The 23,639-nt window shown below is 41.3% G+C and overlaps 1 protein-coding gene across 1 annotated transcript in view; it reads right to left on the minus strand.

Moving 5' to 3' along the window:
- Positions 1-13,131, minus strand: part of ehd1b (EH-domain containing 1b) — a 30,758-nt gene extending 17,627 nt beyond the window's left edge. Inside the window, exons 1-2 of the mRNA XM_071364301.1 lie at positions 12,289-13,131; positions 6,157-6,254 (exon numbers count right to left, since the gene is read on the minus strand). Coding sequence (XP_071220402.1) covers positions 6,157-6,254; positions 12,289-12,677 — 487 coding nt within the window. The 5' untranslated portion in view covers positions 12,678-13,131. The remainder of the gene's footprint in view (positions 1-6,156; positions 6,255-12,288) is intronic.
- Positions 13,132-23,639: the final 10,508 nt, after the last annotated feature.

Genomic DNA, 23,639 nt, shown 5'->3' on the forward strand with positions numbered 1-23,639 from the left:
TCTATTTCTGCTTTTTGTGACTTCTCTTTGGCTGGAAAAATGGCTGTGTTTTTTGTGACTAGGCACTGACCTAACAGAATCGCATGGTATGCTTTCGCCGTAAAGCCTTTTTGAAACCGGACACTGTGGTGGGATTAACAACAAGTTTATCTTTAAAAGGGTGTATAATACTTGTATGTTTGAGGAATTTTAATTATGAGATTTGTTGTTTGAATTTGGCGCCCTGCACTTTCACTGGTTGTTGTCAAATCGATCCCGTTAATGGGATTTCAGCCGTAAGAAGTTAAAGCTAATACTGCATTGAATTCATTACCGGAAAGGGGTAGGCTAGGACATCTATATACAGTGCATTTGGAAAGTATTCAGACCCCTTGACTTTCCACATTAAGTTACAGCCTTATTCTAAAATGGTTTCAATTTACACACAATACCCCATAATGACAAAGCATAATTTTTTTGGGAAATGTTTACTAATTTATTAAAAACAGGGGTGCAACTCAATATTACGTTTTTTTGTTTTGTTGACTCCGTGTATATTTAAGCATTAAGGCACGGAGGGGTGTGGTATATGGCTGTTCCTATGCACTACGCAAAGCGGAGTGCCTGGATAGAGCCATTAGCCATGGTATATTGGCCATATCCCACAAACCCCGGAAGTGCCTTATTGCTTTTATAAACTGGTTACCAAGGTAATTAGAACAGTAAAAAGTAATTTGTCATTCCCGTGGTCTGATACACCATGACTTTCAGACAATCATTGAGGGTTTGAACCACCCAATTTATAAACATTTTAATAGCAGGACACTAAAGTTATTCCACTGAAGAATTAGGCTGTTTAAGTAGGTTTGAATCCTAAGCAACCTGCATACACATTGTTTGAAGTACAATAGACCAACAAAGCTGCTGTAGGAGGTCAAAGCTGTGTGCTGGAAAACCTTGGTAGAGCATGGGTGAAGTAGGCATTGTGGTGCTCATGTGAATTTCCTATTTCGTTTAAGACTGATGCGTACTTCTCACTTAAAAATGTTTTTGCTTTGAATATCCATGGTTTTACATTGGAAGGTGATTACATTATAGCACAGCAATACATAAGTAAAAATACACAATGACAAATGGCAACAGAAAGTGTAGTAATTAATATTTATTTAATATTAAAATAGCAGATTTTTCAGAGGGATGCAAAAAAACAGAAACCCATTTAAGCCAATATGGAGTTAACTGGAAAAAAATACAAATCGAGCAAGCTCCTGGAAAATAAAAATAATCAATATGTAGCCTACCCATCAACCATTTACATACATTATTGACGGTCACATTAGGTGGCTCGGAGAGCAAGGCATGAAGTGGCACAAACCGCTCTGTGTACTGCACCAGCAGAGTGCCTGTGCTACTTCTCGCCATGACATCCTAGTCACCCCCCTCGATGGAAACGACTTGGGATACACCTAGGGGACGGCACTGGTGTGGCAGATGCACGGATTTGGTCATCCAAAGGTTTCCCGGGACAACGGTGGTCTTCTCTGATATCGCACAGCGTAGGAGCTGGATGTTCCAGAGGATAAACTAGTGCATTGAGGGCCTTATGCTCCATCAATCAGCTGGTGTACGCATTTCAGGGAACACAATCCACTACCCTGCCACTAAACAGTGTGTCCCTGGGATGTACCGTAGGGGTGGAGTGCATCTGGGCATTTTTTATACTTCTATTGGTCATTTTTTAAGCTAGGACTCCGGTACACAGGCGGGAGCACTCCAGTAAAGTAGATGGTAACTCACCATAACGTTGGATGCCAACTGCCGATAAACTCCACAGAAGAAAAGGTGGGGGCAACAACGCTGGTTGGTAGCTAGCTAGGACAACAGTAGACAGTGTCCTTCACCCCAGCTTGTCGGACACTGTTTTCCTGCAGTTCTGTGAACGACGGCGAAGGCAGGTGTTTGGTAGGCGTTAGCGAAGGACACTGGTTGCTAGCTAGATAAGTAGGACTTCAGTACACAGCAGGCGGAATTGTTAGCTAGCTCGCACACCAGTAGACAGCGTACTTTGCAGGTGGTTAGCATGCAGGAGCAAAGGACACTGTGCTAGCTAGTTAGATATCAGGAACCCAATGGGATGCTCGAGGTCTGAATTGCGGGCCGCAAACACACACTATTGGCAAGACGCGCGCACTAGTACACACACACACACACACACACCACAGTCCCTGTCCATTGCAACTCAGCAATGCTCTGAAGAGCCACCTAATAAGCACACAACATACGTGTGTGTGCGCTTGTTGGGACTGGGGTGTCAAAACAATACATGAAAGAGAAATGGTTAAAACCCTGCCTATTTCTACCATTTCGCATCTTAAAATCTGATTTTAAACCTACCCACACAGGTTACCTTATGTCTAGCCCCAACCATAAATTAAAACCAAAAAGCTAATATTTATGAATTTTTACAATAACCAATTTTGACTTTGTGGCTGTGGTAACCCTTCAGATTCCATGGCTGTAACGTTAACGCTTACGCTGACTGCATCGTATGTGCGAGCGTTGCAAAATAAATTTTGAAATCTATGTTATTCAATTATTATGCGCGCCAACGAGCGTCTGCATTGCCAAGGGCTAAATCTGAAGTCAGTTCTTGTTCTGACGCATATCACGCTGTAAGTCCTGCCTCTCCCATATCCTCATTGGTTATACCCACGTGGGTGACTGAAAGACGAATGAGGTCAGTGGCGGTAATGCACCTAATTTGTGAAAGTTGCCAATTGCATTATAAAGTCAAAGAAGAAAAACCCTGGAAAAAGGAGAGATGACTAAAAACGAGTCAGTTGACCGTTTTATGTGTGGATTAATTGTCGGAGTAGAGGACCTTGTGCATTTCACGTAAAATAACAACTCAATGTTTATATCCCAGGACAAATCAGCTAGCAACAGCAAGCTAGCTAAATAGGACAAATTAGCCAGCAAGTGCAAGCTAGCTAAATTGCCATACATGTTTAATGCTTTCGACCTGTCCCCAAATTAATATAATTGGTTCAGAGTTTGTTTTGATATTTTAACCTGCGTGTCGTGATCGCGTTTGGTGTGAGGGGACAAAATAAATTTATGCACGATGGCGCACACGCGCAGTCGGTTTGGGTTCCGTGTTATGCTGCATTTAGACTTAGGATGTAAAAACATACCAGTCGGCATAGTGGAACAAGAAAGCATGAAAGACTGACGTCAAAGGCAAGCCAGTATGCATTGCTATGGTTCTTTCAGTAAACAAACCAATCAACATCCGGTAGAAAACAACACTATGGCAAACGGCAAAAGTGGAAACATTTGAACTCTGGCGGCAAGCCCCGTCTACCGTGGTGGCTGACCTCAAAGGCATTTACCATTATGCTCGCATTGAAAACAATGACATCCGGTTTGCTGTCTACCATCTAAAACACTACATTACACTACAAACCCTGTCATGAACGCATTATCTTGACACTATTTAAAATTGACAGTCTGGTGATGACAGGACACTTGTTCTTCATTCACTCAGTACTGATTGAACTTTGTTTTAACCATTGCATGTAAAATGCGTGGCAGTTTCCCAAAGTTGCGCATTGACTAGGAACTGTGATTTGTTTGTGGAAGAATGCGGGATAGCTATACTGTGCCGGTGCATGATCCGTCCATTCAGCTAACATTACAGCCTTGGTGCTAGCTAACGTTACTGGCTAAAGTTAGTTGGCTAGCCAACTGGCAATATAAGCCAAGGACGTTTGCTATGCTATTTGTGCTTATTACGCGCAAGTGTCAAAGACCAACAGTTTACACAAATGACTTCAGCCATGTGAAAAACCTGCCATAGCAAAATAGTTAGATTCCTTTGCGTGTAGCTTGCCTCTCATCCGACTGGTGTTAACTAGCTACTTGCACTGTTAATGCGCAACTCAATTGCTTTGGTCCAGTTTTAGAACTCAGATGTGTCTGAAAAGATGTTAGCATTGTCAGAAATGCTACAACAATGTAGCACATCGTTGGTGCTTATCGGACAGAAATGAGCATGTGAGTGATAAATTATACATTTAATACAAACTGTTGACCCTACAAACGTATTCATTCTGAAAGGTGGAAAGTAATGGTCACTAAATGGATGCTGTAGCATAGTTTTAATCAGACATCTGGAATTTCAGCTAGGTTTGGGTAAAGAAATAATGGCCAACAAAGCCAGTCTGTTAACAGAGTTATTCAATGAAAATGAAAACAAAAGGATGAAAGGGAAAGTAGTTTGGAGTGGGATGAGAGAATTTGTGAAGGGAGATGGACTGACAGCGTTCAATTTGGACATGTGCCACAGTCACAGGGACAATGGGGAAGTGTACTGCAGTGACCCTGGATTGACTATGGTGTGGGTTTCCTATGAGTGTGTGTGTGTGTGTTTCCTATGCGTGTTTCCTATGTGTGTTTTAGCCCGTGTCTGTGTAGTATGTATGTTATAGAGAGATAAGAGGACAGCTTGGGGAAAATACAACTAACAACCTCCTATTTTCCATCAGTGACTAATGCTTGTAGCAGGGCTTCCCCATTGTAGCAACTGGCCCCACTATTGCCTAATGAAAAATGTATTCTGACCACAATAAGCACTCTACAAACTGTTGTAACCCCAGTTTCATCAACCCTGGTTCAATATACTGTCAGAATGTGAATTCAAATCCATTCTGGCCTGCCCAATTTTACTTCACCATGGTGCTCATGTGACTCGTGGGTACTGAGGTGTTCAATACTCTCTCCAGTAAGTGCATGAAAGCCCTGTTGCAATGTCCCAGTCCCTGACTCTCCCACCTAAAGTCAAGGACGGTACAGCACACCATCATTCCACTCATCAATTCCGCTGGACTTCAAACACTCATTCGATCTCCTGCCTTCAGCACTCAACATCAAAGAGTTCATGAAACGTGACAAGTCTACTTTTATACCACCAAGGTTTTAGTAAAAGACCAACTATAAAAGCCTCAGTTTTCTCACCTTCTACCTACCACTGCATCTCTTTTCTATCCCCAGGAGGCTGTTTTACCCTGGAGTGACCATGCTAGCATCCTCACACCCAAGGTGACTAATCTGCTAAGGTGTAAGGACCAGGATATTTATTTTATTTAACCAGGGTAGAACATATGAAAGTGCTCGCACCAAGTTGAAAAGTGAAGGGTGAACCAGTCAGGGTGTAGCTGGAAAGGGGAGACTCACAAACACATGCTCTAGGGCACCCACAAGCCTAGTCTTTTGCCCATCCCTGAAAGTGTGTGTAAAAACACATACCTAGAACTCAATGTATGCTTTGGATGAAGTCAAAAAGTTCCAGGCTCAACATTGAGTTAAACTAGCAACTCTCCCCGTCATCCTGCTCAGGAGTCAGTGTTTTGCCCTAACCATCCATCCTCCAGCCCTTTCCCTCCGAGGCTCCCACCGTTTCCTGGCCCCTGATGGCCTTCCTCTCTGTCAGGACATTTATCTTGGGAGTGGGATGGCACTCACACACATTCTGTCACTCTGTTCAACATGAGGGGGGCAGGGTCGTGGAGAGGTTCTGACATCCTCTCTTCTGCAGCACACACACACTCCCAACAGGAAGGTAACACCGCTTAACACCCTACATTCTAAACAAAAAGGTGAACAATTGTTTCCTGAACAAAACCACTAGGCTATATCTCCACCCAATGCACTTGCCCTAGGACCATATATAGGAGGTAGTCGTCTTCTGACGCAGATCACACACACAGGAATTCAGCCTAGAAATCAGTGTAGGCTGTTCTGCAGTAATATAAACAGGACGGCTAAAAATACATGCTGTGTTATGCTCTGGTAATGCAACTTATTCAATTTCATTCCTCTGCTTCACTACGGGTGTGTCCGAAATGCCAACAGTATGAATCTGCATTCTCAAAGGCACAAAAAAAAATAAAAAAATCACGAGACAGAATATGGACAGATAAGATGGAGAGCAGGAGAGGAAATGAACAAGGGAGAGGAATAAAGGACAGTCATTGAGAGGGGGGAGAGGAATAAAGGACAGTCATTGAGAGGGGGGAGAGGAATAAAGGACAGTCATTGAGAGTGGGGAGAGAGAAGAATGCAGAAAGTGAAGAAAGATGGGGTAAAATAATGAAAAATAGGAGGTAAAGCACCAACCTCTGCTGAGCCTTTGCTTCTCTCCAGACAGGATTCCTGGGGTGTCGATGATGCTGATGCTCTCCAATACAGCGTTGGGCATCTGAGCACACACAAACCTGGGAGAAAGATGCAGAGCGTTGATATGTAGTAGGGCAGACCCCATTTAGTTGAATGGTTGATTGTTTGGTCGACCAGCATTTCTTCAGTCGAGCAGTTGCAATAATGTTTTACTAAAATCATGGTGTACCTGACACCTGTTTGATTGGTGCCTGTCTGAGTGGACTAATCCATTGTGAATGCCGTGGGGATGGCACATTAGTGATGTGATCTATTAGTCTAAGACATGCTACTGAAATTGTATAGTTATATTATGTAAGAATGGTGCAACACAAATAAAAGTATATTATTCTATAACAAATGCGCGTTCTCCTGCGTTGGATAGTGGTAGCTGTCCGCGGTTCTGAAACATAATTGCGCTGTTGAATTGGCACCTTCCTAGACCATGCTGGTATGTGCATAATAGCAAAGTTAACAAGCATATTGGTGTTGAGAACCATGCGGCGGAGTCACCAACAAAGAGTTAGGAGACGAGAAAACAGCCCTTGCCTTAATTGTCTAAGAACAGTGAGAGGAAACCAACTTATGTCTATAATCAATACCCTAAAATGTTAAGTGCCTGGCTTTATAAATCATCCATATATACAGTGCATTGAAAGTATTCAGACCTTGACATTTTCCACATTTTGTTACGTTACAGTCTTATTCTAAAATGGATTGAATTGTTCCCCCCCCAACCTACACACAATACCCCATAATGACAAAGAAAAAACTAGTTTATGCATTTTTTCTAATATATTTAAAAAGAAATATCACATTTACATAAGTATTCAGACCTTTTACTCAGTACTATGTTGAAGCACCTTTGGCAGCGATTACAGCCTCGAGTCTCCTTGGGTACGACGCTACAAGCTTGGCACACCTGTATTTGGGGAGTTTCTCCCATTCTTCTCTGCAGATCCTCTCAAGCTCTCCACAGTGTAATTCTAGAGCTCTGTCAGAGTGACCATCAGGTTCTTGGTCACCTCCCTGACCAAGGCCCTTCTCCCTCGATTGCCCAGTTTGGCCGGGCGGCCAGCTCTAGGAAGAGCCTTGGTGGTTCCAAACTTCTTCCATTTAAGAATGGAGGCCACTGTGTTCTTGGGGACCTTCAATGCTGCAGAAATGTTTTGGTACCCTTCCCCAGTTCTGTGCCTCAACACAATCTTGTCTCAGAGCTCTACGCACAACTCCTTCGAACTCATGGCTTGGTTTTTGCTCTGACATGCACTATCAACTGTGGGACCTTATATAGACAGGTGTGATCCTTTCCAAATCATGTCCAATCATTTGAATTTACCACAGGTGGACTCCAATCAAGTTGTAGAAACATCAAGAATGATCAATGGAAACAGGATGCACCTGAGCTCAATTTCAAGTCTCATAGCAAAGGGTCTGAATACTTATGTAAATGTGTGTTTTATATTTTTAATACATTTGCAAAAATTGCCTAGTCATTATGTGGTGGTGTGTGGATTGATGAGGGGAGAAAAAAAACAACATGTCGTATAAACAATTTCACAAATTTGTCTTATTATTGTCATCAATCGTTATAATAAGTAATGTCATTATCATTAGCAGGCTTAGTATAATCACCATCGAGCTGTAGAGCGCATCCTGTTTAGTTTTAATACCGTAACTTAGGCCTATATCTCAATACTTATATAGGCTACTGTATCAATCAATTATTTGTTCATGTCATCACACAAGTCAGTTTGAAATGCAATCAAGCATTTTAGTTTAAAAAAAATAAGGCAACCATTGAATAATTAACGTAAACAATAAATAGGCCTAAACCGTTCCACTTCAGAAATTGAATTCACAAATTAATGCAACTTTTTTCTCTAATAAAGGCTTTACAAAAACAAAAAAATCTGGTATGCTTATAATTTATTTTGTGTTTACAATGTTCAGAAAAATGATATTGTAATCTAACCACACCTGTTTGGCATGTAGCGCATACTCCTGACCTTTTCTTAATCTCCAGTATTTTCCACAACTAGTCAAATTTATTCCACACATCTGAATTCCCCTCTACCCCCTGAGCAACCAATAAACATTCCCTCGTTTATATATAGTTTAGTTGATCCTGTTTTTCCATTCACATTATCAACACATTTGATCTAATTTATGCTTATTTATAAGTTCTGATGACAAGTAAATTACTGGAACTGAGCTTTGATGCAAACCTACATCCTCCGACATCTTACAAGACAATAGATGAGGAGCTGTATCTGAGCTGTCCAGCTCCTCTAGAAATAGACTGACTATTGTTTTTGGAGACCCTCCAAATCAAGGCACAAAACCATACGTTACACTCAATACAATGAGCACACCCACACACTTTGTCCACTCTGTTATAAAACTATTTAGAGAAAGAGCTCAATAAAATCACTTGTGGAAATGTTGGGCAGCTAGCTAGGCCTTAACACCGGAGAACAATAAACACATGACTCCTGCATGATTATTTGAACACCATGTACTTGAAGCAGCTTTCATTTTTCATCCACCCTCAGAGGCAGTCAGTACATTTAGTTGGCAAACTAGACATTTACAAGACGAGATAGACTTATCTATCCGCTGTCAGGCAATTCAAATGTAGTAGAGTCTTGTGTGAAGGGCCTTCAGTGGAATGATATAGTGAACCTGTACATGAGCTCATTTTCTTAGAAATGAGAGTAATGGCAAAAAGCAGAGCATACTGGAAAAAGTGATTATCGCTTTCCCCTCCCCTCAATGTGACAGAGTGGCAGGAATTCCCTTATTATGGCAGAGGTCTTATCTTTCTAACCCCTTACCTCATCTGATCATGGAAAAAGTTTCCTCAGTGTATCTGGATGCGTATGCATAACTTCTGACTAAACCACTCCATGTCGCTCACACAGCCACCATCACCCAATCCTAAAACATACTTGCCGGTTGCAGTCATAAAATTAAATAACATTAAAAAAAGAAAAACACTAACCCCTCAATTGCAACCCTCCACATATCACTCAGCCAGAGGCAGCCCTTATCGTCACGACACACCCACCCTTCCTGGATGTTTCCCTTAGATTTCCCCCAGCCCCATTTATGTTGGGTCTCTTCCTCAGAGTCTCCGCTCCCTCAATTTTTTTCCCACATCTACTCTCATCCCGAATTCCTGGCGTTCCCTTGGCTCGGTTGCCAACGGACGTGGTCTGTGTGTGAGCTGTAAACTCAAAAACAGAAAGGGGGCTCTGGGAGGCATTGACAGCAGCAGCATACACCACTCTGACAGGTTCATCATGCATCTGGAGTACTGTTAGGGGGTTTAGGGGTTGAGAGATGCAGCAGAGTGGGGCTGGCTAGAACGGCAAGGTTATGGATAACAGTGCTGTGCATGATTGCCAAGAGAGAAAGGAAACACGTTACGGGTCAATGAGCTGCCTATTGTTTGAAGGAGAAACGGCTGATTCAGTACCCGAGTTCTTTCTGCCAAGGCAAAGCTGAAGTAAGTGTCTGACTCTGGCCTTTCTGCTCAGAAAGCCTGACCAGTCCACAGACACAGAAAGAGTTTAAGAACCCCTGCACTAAAATAGTGAATTAACGAGCCAAATGTTTCAGGGCAGGGGGTAACAGTCGCATAGAGCCAAGTATAAACTCAGCTGGTAAGTACCGATATTGTAGCTTTTTATCAGCGCTTCCCCAGGAGAGCATCACCACTCCCTCTTACTGTTAAAACCCCAGTCCCCACTCCCTCCACATGACAACATTCAATACAGAGGATCCCATTCCTCAAGTGGCAGGCTAGTGTCAACTTGGGTCACGCCCAAGGGAAAAGCACAACTGATTGAAAATAGAGTTGTTCTGAACACAGTGCTAAAAACACTGACATGTGACATGACACATCCACCTCAACTTTCAAAGGCAATTTTAAGTAAGGGGGTTGGGGTTGTACAGTCTTTCTGTTCTCATATTTCAAAATCCATAAGAGTGTGTGAGTATAATATATATATAAAAACATTTTACACAAAGCAAATGATAAGCCTACATCTGCTTTTCAACTGCCACCCAAAAACGTTATTTTCCATATGCACTACTGGAATGCATGATAAAGTGATGCACACAGTCCAGGTAGTCACAAAATGTAGCTACAGTAGCACAGCTCAATGTGTAACCTAACTAATATATTTAATTATGTGAGAAAATGGAGGTGAGTCTTATTCTGTTGACATGATGATCAATGCTTGACAACCCTTCGACAGAAAAATATTCTCATCATGTAGACTAGCCTACCCACTGTATCTGCGAGCTGTTGGCTAGAGCACAAGTGCCAAGACCAGTCCAGAGTAGGCACATTTGCCATTTAACGCAACGGTTTGTGGCAAAACTATCAGTAGAGGGGAGTCAAGTGCAAGTGTTGGTTCAGGGACGTGATTTATTTTATTATCGTTTTGGTGGAAACGCACAATTGGTGGGAAAATACAAATGTTCTATATGTGGATTTGTTAATAATCGCCTGAAAATCTGTCACCACCTAGCTATAAACCATTTGAGTTGACATTCATATTTTTTATGTTGAATAAATGAATGCGAAAAGGTGTATTTCATCATCTAGACGTACTCCATAAATTAGCGCACACTATAAGTAGTATGACACGAAGATGTTGTCTGTATCATATACGGTTCACATATGATAAAGGTGTTGTATTCGGCGCATGTGAAAAATACAATTTGATTTGAATGTATAGGTCTAAAAAAGGGCCACTTCCATCATGATTTCCTCAAAAATGGTTTGTGATACAAATGTTAAAATGCATGTCAAACATAGAAACCTCATGGGAGGAACTGTGAGAATTGCTGGATCAATCCGAGATTCCAAAAATATTTTCCACTCCCACTGGCATGGAATCGCCATAGACTGTTGCAAGTGAAATGATTCACAGAGCAATGGTCATGATTTAGCATAGTTTTAGTGAAGCAAAAGGTCCATACCTGACAATCCACTGTAAAGATTATGAGTATGTTTCTGATATCAGTTATACATTAAATAAAACAATAGTTGGTCAGGATACAACATTGTAGAATTGTTGTGTAAATTACAAATTTATGATGCCTCTAATGACTTGTTGCAGTTTCCCAGGAGGATAGACTACATATTTATTGGCTATTAACATGCAGGTGTTTTATCATGCCTTTTTTTCACTGATACGGGTCCGGTCTTTGTAATTTAACCAATTTGATGCTGAAGTGATAAAATAATGTCCAAAATTGGGATTAGTAAAGTACTACTCTACCCTGTCTGTCCAGGTATTCTGCATGAATCAATGTAACAATGAAAGCAGCACCAGTTAATAATTGATCAAACCCGACAGCCGCTTCCGCAGCTTGTACCAGGACAGAGGCTGTGTCAATGGGTCCTCTGAGGGGAGACATTCTGCAATACAATTATCATACTTACAATACATACAGTGTAATTAATAGATCACACATTTTCTCTCAGTCAGAGTAAGGGTAATAGTCTAGCTACTATCAGAGTTGATTCTCATTTCTTACATAAGCTATGCCAGCTCTTACATTAATGTACAGAAGTTGATTGCAAGGTGATGTCAAAACAGGATGGACCTATTGACCACACCCCATTTCACTTTTTAAGAGACGACCTTAATAATATTCGTCATACTCCCATGACAGCTCTGTGTGAGAGTATTATGAAAGCATAGATAGGAGGGGAGGGGTATTTTGTTCAGGTAGTAAACTTGTTAACTCGATCAGTCTCAGTCAAAGGACATGGGCTTCAACGTTCAACACAAACACTCCCCTCCATACTGTCACACACTGAACCGAGGATAAGAATGAATAAGATACCAAATATGAATATATGGAGAGAAAAAAAAGTTAAATGATTATCCGATGATTCTCGAGCAAATGAGAATCAATAGAGAAGAGCTAGCTAACGTTAGCTATCCACCAAAAGTGCTAACTCAGGCCATCTTTTTAATTCCCTGGCTGGGGGAATTCATAAAATATTCCCAGTTAGCTGTCCAAATAAACTAGTATTTCGCTAAGTAGTTACACTGGACTGGTACTCACCGGTTAAGAAAAGCGTTGCCAAAAGCGTTGAGTTTTCTGAAGGGTTTCTTGGGGTCAACTACTAGAGCGTTGCCTGGGATCAGCCCCTCCTGCTCTCCATGCATGACCGCTATGAAGGAGTCGGTGGTCGGTTCGGGCCCTATCCGCATGCCGGGGAAATCTTGCTCCATTAGATGCCGGATAAATGTGGTTTTACCTGTAGAGTATTGGCCAACCAAGAGCACCATAGGCTTGTTGTCAAAGTCGGCATCTTCCAAAGCGGGTGAATGGAAATCGTGGAAGCGGTAGGTGTCTTCCAATGGAAAGAGTTTGGTCCTGTACAGTTTTTTCAGCCCTTCAGAGACATTTTGGAATAGTTCTGGGTCCTTCTTGCCATCCCTTTTAAACATGGTGCCCGAATTCGCAAATATTGCAGATGTACTTGTTATCTCAATGCAACGGTAGTTGTTCAATGAAGTACAGCTGTTTATATCGCTGGATAACGGTCCTGTGTTTGTCCCCGATGAGGTAGAAAGTTTGAATTAGTAAATTTGCTAGCCAGCCAGCCGGTTAGCTTTCTAAGTGTCTTTAATAGCTAGCTCACTCAGTGTCTCCTCTTCACTCAGAATAATGTGATAACGGTCTGAGGGTTTCGGCTAGCTACCACAGTTTGTGCAAATTAACAGACGGATTTTCTGGTCGAAGCTATTTACTTTTACAATAGATTAATGAAGCTATCAAACACGTTTGCTCTAACTCTGGAACTCAAACCGCAAGGCTAGCAGCAGACCAAGCAACCGTCTCTTGTCAGACAACCGTGCTTCTCCAGTCAGGTCTCGAGCCCTCCCTAGCGGAACGTCAAAAAGCGTGTAACAGTGAGGGGATTCGATTAATATTGCCCGGGCTCCAGGATAGGCGTGTTTTGCACAGGGTGAAAGTTGATTGCATTCGTTTTGGAAAAGGGCTAAGGGTTTTGGAAAAGGCGTGAGCCAGGTGCCCCGTTCAAAGTCCACGGCGAAGTCGACTCAAACCAAAAGTGATGTCATTATGCACGATGAGTAATGAGTAGAATTCTGTGTTTTAACATGCAAACGTGATTGCTTTTGATAAAAACGCTTTATCTGCCTTCCCAATGATAACTAGTTTTAAAATGTAAACATATATTTTATGTAAAAGAGATGTATGTTTCTGGCCAATGCACCATGCTGCCTTGTTGACAACATGGCCGAGCGGTGCAGATTACTGTTAGATTTGATAAAGGCATTCCTCCCTCACCACTTTTGCCCGTTCACCTTACTGGCCATAGACCGGTGTCTTGCGGCTCAGCATAATTGAATCGATTCAGTATGACGCCTGTATAGCAGAGTAAAAGGCAAAGCGCGAGTTATAATTGGGCCCAAAATCTGTCTTCTCCAGCAGGTGGCGTTTTTTCCACTCACCTAGCGATGAGTTTTTGTATGGAGGTCAACGAGAGTGTCGAATTTGGTTAACAAAAATGGAATGGCTTATTTGCAACGTGTGGTTTATTTGATCGAATAGAAGTTATAAGTAGCACGGACACGTGACATCCCGGCCACTTTCAGAAAAAAACACTTTATATCGTGGCGCAGTGGTCTAAGGCACTGCATCTCTGTGCTAGAGGTGTCATTACAGACCCTGGTTCGATCCTGGTATCACAACTGGCCATGATTGGGAGTCCCAAAGGGCAGTGCACAATTGGCCCAGCTTCGTTCGGGTTAGAGTTTGGCCAGGGTAGGCTGTCATTGTAAATAAGAATTTGTTCTTAACTGACTTGCCTAGTTAAATACATGTTAAAAATACATGTCAGAGTTCACAGTGTATCTGCACTCTCATTGGCTAGAATGGTCCCACCTGATCTTGCTTCCTCCCAACTGCCTTCCATTTTTGAAGATATTTATTTTCATCCTTAGAGCGGCCACTAGAGCATGTGATCAATATGATGGATCATCTGTGATAGGGCTCGCCAGTCCTAAAAAACACAAATGAGTTATCTCTGGTTTGTTCATCCATTCCTATGGGGAAAATCTCAAAACCATTACTGACACCCCTCTCGGCCCACTGCAGTTTGCCTACAGAACTAACAGGTCTGTGGAGGACGCTATCAGCATGGGCCTACACTACATTCTCAAACACCTCAATAACCCAAAGACGAATGCAAGGATATTGTTTGTGGACTTTAGCTCTGCATTTACAGTTTTTTCTGAATGCTTAAACACTAACAGTGATTCTTGAAGCACTATCTCTGAAACCATTAACACTTGTAGCCAATGCATTTACCAAGTGTGCCAAACTGAATGCACGTTCTCTGCTTTACACTCAGTTTGCAATTTAATAACACACTTCTAGCAAAACTGTAAACATTGGTCTCTACATTGCTACACTATTTCGCCAATTGCCTTTCCACATTGACACGTGAAAACACTTTCAGATAATGAGTTCACTTACAAATCAGAGCTTGAGCACTATAAATAGGCAACAGGTAAACATTTGGTTTGGACAACAATGGAGGCCAATATTGGACAGCGAGTAAGAGGGGTGAGAACTAGAGGAGCACGAGGAAGAGTAGGACGAGGAGGTGAAGAAGTAAGAGGAGGAAGAGGTGAAGTAGGACGTGGGAGAAGGAGAGGACGGGGAAGAGGAAGGGGTGTCAGGAACACAATAACTGATGAAATCCGAGCGACTGGTTGACCATGTTGTCAACCATGGGATGAGCATGAGGGAGGCTGGGCAACGGGTTCAACCAAATCTGAGCCGCTATAAGGAGAGGACGGGGAAGGGGAGTCAGGAACACAATAACTGTAGAAATCCGAGCGACTGTGGTTGACCATGTTGTCAACCATGGGATGAACATGAGGGAGGCTGGGCAACGGGTTCAACCAAATCTGAGCCCCTATACTGTTGCAGGTATCATCCAGATATTTCAAAATGAGAACCGGTAAGTAACTGTAAGTGCTGTAGTCTTACTGGTACAGTAATATGTACTGTACTTTCATAATGAGAAGGATCTATCAATAAAACCATTCAAATGTTTTTAGTTAACTGCAAGTAAACCCGTATCTGGTGGAATAGGTCGACTGTTCACACCAGAGCAGGACCAACATTATAAATATGGTCTTTGCAAATAACTGCATCAGACTCAGAACTGCAGGACCACATAATGGCAGATAACACCATATTCCAAAACGTCAACAGAGTGAGTCTCTATGCACTGTCTCGTCTACTGAAACTCAATAGAATTCGGATGAAGCAGCTGTACTGTACAGAGTTCCTCTCGAAAGAAACTCAGACCGTGTAAAACAACTGAGATATGAATATGTGCAGGTAAGTTATACTATCCTATCATTGGTACTGGATCTGGAAGTGTATGGTGCTACATCATATTGACTGATCCCTGTCTTTTCCTACTGTGCTACATTGTTTTGTCTTGTCTCTTTCAGAGAGACATGGAGCTAGAAGCAGATGCAGTGCATCATGAGCTAATATATGTGGACGAAGCAGGTTTCAACCTTGCAAAAACAAGGGGCCATTATCATCGGACACCGTGCCATCATCAACGTCCCGGGACAACGTGGTGGCAACATAACAATGTGTGCGGCTATTAGTCAAAACGGTGTCCTTTACCATCATGCAATCCTAGGCCCATACAACACTGCACACATTATCACATTTCTGGACACCCTCCACAACAGACTAATCCCTAATGACCAGGGGCCAGAGCAGCCCAGGTATGTTATCATTTGGGACAATGTTAGTTTCCACCGGGCTGCTGTGGTCCGCAATTGGTTCACAGGTCACCCACTTTTCATCGCACTCAATCTCCCCCATAATCTCCGTTCTTGAATCCTATTGAAGAATTCTTCTCTGCATGGCGTTGGAAGGTGTATGATCGCCAGCCCCATCAACGCATACCCCTTCTACAGGCAATGGAGGAGGCTTGTGGAGACATGGATCAGGGGTCATGTCAGGCCTGGATAAGACCAGACCCACAAAGAAGGTGAGACATTTTTTTCTGTTCTTTTTTTCCCGAGCACAAATGTTTTTGTTTTCTCCTACTGCGCTTTTGTTGTTTGAGGAGTGTTAGAAAAAAGAAAAAAAAACTTTTCCCCCTTATTTGTATTGATAGTGTGTTATGTTCGGAATACACATCAATACTTTACACATTTGGATACCTGTGTGTATGTGTGTTTACTACATGAATGACAAAACGTTCTTGCAAACTGCTATGCCCTGCACACAGAAAAAGAAAAAGCCAAGTGTTTTTCATTTATACTTTCAGTGCGTAGCTTCGTGTGCTTATTCAAATTATGGTTTGTGTGTATTGTATTGACACAAAAACAAAAACTTTTTAAAGTTTGAAGAGTTTTGCAAGAATTGTTTGCTTTTGCAAGAGATGTATACTGTTTTGCTGGTTTAGTGAAAGGGTTTGTGGTTAGTGTGTAGAGTTTTGCAAAAATAGCCTATAGTTTCAAAGATCGTGCCTAAGCAATCAGAAAAAACTAATACCATCATCCCAGAACTGCTACGAAACAAATTCTCCCAGCTGAACGTGTCCAGCTCCATCTGTCAGTGGATCGGACTTCCTGTCCAACAGGACACAACACGTGAAGCTGGGAAGACACCTTTCGTACTCTTTATCCCTCAGCACCGATGCACCACATGGATGCGTGCTCTCACCTCTACTATACTCACTCAACGCCAATGACTCCACCTCCAACAACGCATCGGTCAAACTACTGAAGTTTGCAGAAGACACCACTCTGGCCGGTCTCATCCCCGACGGCGATGAGTCCTTGTAACGTAGAGAGGTCTACCGGTTTGTGGCCTGGTGCAGTCACAATAACCTGGAACTCAAAACAGAAAAAAACATGGAAATGGTGGTTGACTACAGAAAACGCCGCCACCATCTCTCCCCCTCGAGATTGATGGCTCAGTTGTTAGCACGGCTGAATCATTCAAATTCCTGGGGACCATAATCTCCCACAACTTCAAGTGGGAAGACAGCATCACAGCAGTCACCAAGAAGGCACACCAGCGGATGTACTACTTGCGGCAGCTGAAAAAACTAAATCTCCCAGTCAATCCTGATCCGGTTTAATGCATCAATCATTGAGTCATCCTCACCTCCTCCATCACCATCTGTTTTGGGTCTACATCTTGCAGCTGCAAGGACAAACGGCAACGCACTGTGCGGTCTGCAGAGAGGGTCATCGGCTGCCACCTGCCCTCTATCAAAATCCTGCATGACTCCAGGGCAAGGAAGCGTACAGGAAAGATAATCTAAAGAATTATGAACTCTATTCTGGACACCGCATCAAGCCATCTCTGATTTGTACACAAAATAACTGCACTATACTGCATTGCACTCTGTTCATCTCTCTGCATTTAGATATATTCATACTGATACTATACATTTCTACATCCACTGTATATCAGCTGTATACCCACTGTATATCAACCGTACACCCACTGTACATTTGTATATCTGCTCTCTCTCTTTATAGCTCTATGCTCACTCTACCTAGTTGTATATAATGTATGTAAACTTTGTTTAAACTCTGTTGTCTGTATTCTGTCTGTAAATGTTGTCTGTCACTAGCAACACTATATCACCAAGTAAACTTCTGAGTATGTGTAAATGTACTTGGTTATTCTTACATGAATGAGGAAAGAATAGCATTTTGGGATAGATGCCAAAAATAAATTCTGAGGTTAACACAGGCTTACGAGATCTTATACGTTTAGTTCTATGAGATAATATCAGTCAGTTAACATGACCTTTATGAATAATGAAGCCTTTATGTGCTTTTTAAAATTAAATAAATGCTTCAAATTTCACAAAACGTGACGTTAGCTGATGAAGATTATCTAATGGAACAAAACGTATAAAATCTCATAAGCCTGTGTTTACCACAGACCTTATCTTTTGCCGTTTATCCAAAAACTCCATTCATGGCGGAGTTAGTGCCTACAAAAGACGTCATTACTATTTCTCTCTATTAGTATTGTGTCACTAAATGCATTACGTAATTACATGCACACTAGCTAGCTAGAACACACTAACTAAATAAAAATACCCCTCTCTACAAGTCTGATGAGCACATGCTTTATGAATTTGCAAGAGAAACCCCAACCATTTTGGCCTGACAACAGGGCAGATAATAATAGACTGTTTGTATTCACATTTATTAAATGGAAGCAGTATAGCCTAAAACAAGGAAGGAGCTATATAATGACAAACCCTGAATTTAAAAAATTATTTTAAAAAATCCCAGGAGAAAAAAGTACATTTAGGGAATTATTTAGGCTAATTTGGAGTGTTAAATTTCCCCAAAGATATTGTTTATTTTTTCCCCCACCGCTTATGTTATTGTGTGCTTCTCATACTTTAGCAACATTTGTGTGGAGTGGCCCCGACTGGTCGATACACAAACACTCCCTAGATAAATGTGTATGTACTTTTTGTAACGATGGTTCTATTGAAACTGAAGTTCATGCCTTGTTTTACTGTGGATTATACAACAAAATTAGGGAAGTTCTTTTTTTGTCAGCTGTCAAGGCAAAATAAAGATTTTAATAGTAACAATAATGTAAATGCCTGTGTCAAAGCCTGCCATTTCGTCCTCCAACAGAGACGTTCCTTTATAAGTGCCTAATTGTTCTTTATGCATACATGTGTATAAATCATGTAATGCATTATAGATAAAAGCTGAAGAACATATAGTTGAAGTCGGAAGTTTACATACAGTTAGGTTGGAGTCATTAAAACTTGTTTTTTAACCACTCCACAAATGTCTTGTTAACAAACTACCGTTTTGGCAAGTCGGTTAGGACATCTACTTTGTGCATGACACAAGTAATTTTTCCAACAATTGTTTACAGACAGATTATTTCACTTATAATTCACTGTATCACAATTCCAGTAGGTCAGAAGTTTACATACACTAAATTGACTGTGCCTTTAAACAGCTTGGAAAATTCCAGAAAATGATGTCATGACTTTAGAAGCTTCTGATAGGCTAATTGACATCATTTGAGTCAATTGGAAGTGTACCTGTGGATGTATTTCAAGGCCTACCTTCAAACTCAGTGTCTCTTTGCTTGACATCATGGGAAAATCTAAAGAAATTTCAGTCAAGACCTCCCCAGTCAAGAAATTGTAGACCTCCCCAATCTGGTTCATCCTTGGGAGCAATTTCCAAACGCTTGAAGGTACCACGTTCATCTGTACAAACACGCAAATAGTACGCAAGTATAAACACCATGGGACCACGCAGCCTTCATACCGCTCAGGAAGGAGACGCGTTCTGTCTCCTAGAGATGAATGTGCAGTTTCAAACCGTAGTCTGGCTTTTTATGGCGGTTTTGGAGTAGTGGCTTCTTCCTTGCTGAGCAGCCTTTCAGTTTTTTTTTTTATATAGGACTCATTTCACTGTGTATATAGATACTTGTGTACCTGTTTCCTCCAGCATCTTCACAAGGTCCTTTGCTGTTGTTATGGGATTGATTTGCACTTTTTGTACCAAGTACGTTCATCTCTAGGAGACAGAACGCGTCTCCTTCCTGAGCGGTATGACGGCTGCGTGTTTATACTTGCGTATTATACTTGTTTGTACAGATTAACGTTGTACCTTCAGGCGTTTGGAAATTGCTCCCAAGGATGAATCAGACTTGTGGAGGTCTACAATTTTTTTTCTGAGGTTTTGGCTGATTTCTTTTGATTTTCCCATGATGTCAAGCAAAGAGGCACTGAGTTTGGCCTTGAAATACATCCACAGGTACACCTCCAATTGACTCAAATTATGTCAATTAGCCTATCAGATCCTTCTATTGCCATGACATCATTTTCTGGAATTTTTCACGCTGTTTAAAGGCACAGTCAACTTAGTGTATGTAAACTTCTGACCCACTGGAATTGTGATACAGTGAAATAATCTGTCTGTAAACAATTGTTGGAAAAATTACTTGTCATGCACAAAGTAGATGTTCTAACCGACTTGCCAAAACGATAGTTTGTTAACAAGAAATTTGTGGACTGGTTGAAAAACGAGATTTAATGACTCCAACCTAAGTGTATGTAAACTTCCGACTTCAACTGTACATCCAGGTACTTTCCGCAGGTTCTGGAGTTGTAAGCAAACTCATGGAAAACGCTGCACACTGCTGCTCATGGTCCCAGGTAATATTTATTTACAACAACGTTTCGACCCTTATGTCTTCATCAGGCATCCATATCCCCGGTGTGGGTGGAAGGTCATATATATATATATATATATGGGGCAGTACTCAGTGCCATCACTTCCTGAAACAGGAGGTAAAAAATGTATAACATAGTTTCATAATATTAACATTCAATGTATCAAAATATAATCATACACAGGGAACGTGATCAATATTTACAGTAATATACATACAATATTCAATTAGGGTAAAAAAAACACAATTTAGAAATATTGAAACTATAAAAATGGTTTCAAGTCAAACTCCTCGTTAAGGCCAAGAGGAGACAGTGTGTTGAGCCTGTGGATCCAGAAAGATTCCCTTTGAAGAAGTTTCCTCTCAATGTCCCCTCCCCTGCGTGACATCTTGACCATTTCTATTCCAATGTATCTCAGAGATCTAATAGGATGTCCAGCTTGTACAAAATGAGCAGTAACCAGATGTTTTGTTTCACCTGTCTGTATATTGCTGCAGTGCTCACTGATCCGTGTCTTAAGGCTTCTACGGGTTTTCCCTATGTAAGACGGACCACAAGGACATTTCAACATGTAAATAACATTCGTGGACATAGGGGTAATCAGGCCCATGATCTTAAATCTTTGTCCTGTGTGGGGGTGGGTAAATTAGTTGCATTTGTACGTAAAGCTGCATTGAGCACATTGGCCACATTTGTAAGTAGATTTGTAATTAGAAAAGTTTCCCTTTTCTCTGGTGGGTAATTAGATTTAACCACAATATCTATCACGTTTGTGGGTATTTTAAAAACCATACGTGGGGGATATTTAAAAATGGGTTTCAATTGTGGGTCAGTATCAATAATGTACTAGTGCTTCCAGATAATGTCTTTAAATGCCTTCCCCAATGGTGAGTATTGGGTGAAGCATGATGGGACATGTTCTGCTTTTTCTTTGACTTTTGGTTGAAGGTTTTCCAACTGTGTTAGTCCTTCAAAATGATCATTGGCATGTTTTGCCCAATTGTCTTTGTACCCCCTTTCCTTAAATCTTTGTGTGAGGTCCGTGGTCTGTTTCTGATGAGGCATCAGAGCTGCATATTCTTCTGATACGACTTAATTGACTTATATGGAGACTTTTAATAAGTGGACATGGATGAAAGCTGTCACCTCTAAGGAGGGTATTTCTGTCTGTAGGTTTCCTATAGAGATCTGTAGAGAGGGAGGTTTTGCCCTTAATAACCATCACATCAGGAAAACTGATTTGTGATAGGTCATAGTTAATGGTGATGTGAAGGTGTTCATTCATAGAGTTTTAGCATGAAATTCCAAAAGTTCTTCCTGGGTGCCTGTATAGATCACAAAAATGTCATCCACATATCTCAGAATTAGGAGAATATTGGAGAGAAAAAGGTTAAGGTCTGAATTCAGCACCACCTGTTTTTCAAACATTCCTAGATATAGGTTAGCATAATTAGGAGCCCTAGTGCTCCCCATCTCTGTCCCTTTGGTCTGGAGGAAGAAGTCTCCTCTGAAGAGAAAATAGTTGGAGGTTAGTACCAGTTCAGCCAAGTCCACAATACAATTGGTGCTGGGTAGAGCATTAGGGGGACGTTCATTGAGGTAGAACATGAGGGCCTCTAGGCCGCCCTGATGGGGGACGTTAGTATATAGACTGGTAACATCGAAAGTACACAGAATAGAATTTTCAAGTATATGGTCCACAGATTTATACAAATTAATAAAATCAATAGAGTCTCTAGTGTATGTGGGGAGGGAGATCGCCCCAGGTTTCACAAAATGGTCTACAAAGGTCGAGATATTCTCTGTCAGAGATCTGTTACCTCTCACAATGGGCCTGCCTGGGATAGGTGGTGTCATGCTCTTGTGAATTTGGGTAGAGCGTATATGACAGGTGTGTTGGACAGTCAACTTTCATAAACTCATATTCTGTTTTTGTAATTTCCCCTTCATTCAAAAAACTGTGACACTTTATCATGGATCAGCGATTTGAATTGATTAGAAGGGTCCTTTGGGAGTCTTTTGTAAAAATTCATCAGAGTTTCCTTTTCATAGTCTGCTGCATTTAGTATCACTATTGCACCTCCTTTGTCGGAAGGTTTTATAATGATACTGGAGTCATTTTTCAGTTCCATAAGAGATTATTTCTCTGCTTTGGACATATTGTGGAATACCTTGTATTCTTGTTTCTTAGCCAGGAGATTATGTACATCTTTCTCAACTAGGCGGAAATATGTCTCAAGAGAGGGATTTCTTTTGGGTGGTAAAAATGTGCTTTTCCTCTTAAAATATGTATTTTTCCTTATTCATGTCCTCAGGGTGAGAGTCAGGTTCATTGTCATTCAGGTTATCAATGGGAGAAACATTAGCATTGTTTCCTGTCTGGTTATTAATATCGTTCAATAGATTAACATTGGCAGGTGCATAGGGAGCAACCCCATTACCAAAAGACTCAGTCAATCTCAAACTGCAGAAAACATTTGAAAGTCTATAAATGTATCAAAGTCCTTGGCCTGTGTTGGGACAAATGATAATCCCTTACCTAGGGCAGAGGAACATGTTTAAGAAATAGACCTGTTGGGCAAGTTTATTACCGGAAACTGCTTCAAAGGGAATCTTCCTTGATCCACAGGCTAAATAAATATCACCTGGTAACATGAGCAGCAGTGTGCTGTGTTTTCCTTTCTGTTATCCATGCATTATAGATGACACCTGTACCATGTTTGACTATGATGTTTTTAGTGTCTCAAAATTCAATTTCAGTGTTCTACAATGTGGTCAAAAAAAATCTGGATTTTGGATTATTGTATCACTGTGACACTTACATTTTTCTAACTCTACTTAGTCAGTCCTCTTTCTTCATGGAGTTTACTGTTGAGGTCAAACTATTGACACTGTTGACATATCACACACACAAAATATATTTCTTATTTTGTGCACTATGAAACTCCTCTGACTGGTAATATCTCTGTGAGATTCCTGAAGTGAGTCATCCAGGGACCGCAATGTGAAAATTAAAGTAAGTTCATGATGTTTTTGGGTGTTTCCCCAGCACAATGGTGATTTCATATAAACAGAGGAGACCTTAGGAAGATTAGTAGAACTAAGTGATAAGGTAAGATTGGGTAAAAGGTGTGGGAGTGGAGAGTCTTATAGTAGT

This window comes from Salvelinus alpinus, chromosome 24, assembly GCF_045679555.1.
Source record: "Salvelinus alpinus chromosome 24, SLU_Salpinus.1, whole genome shotgun sequence".
Lineage (NCBI taxonomy): Eukaryota > Metazoa > Chordata > Actinopteri > Salmoniformes > Salmonidae > Salvelinus > Salvelinus alpinus.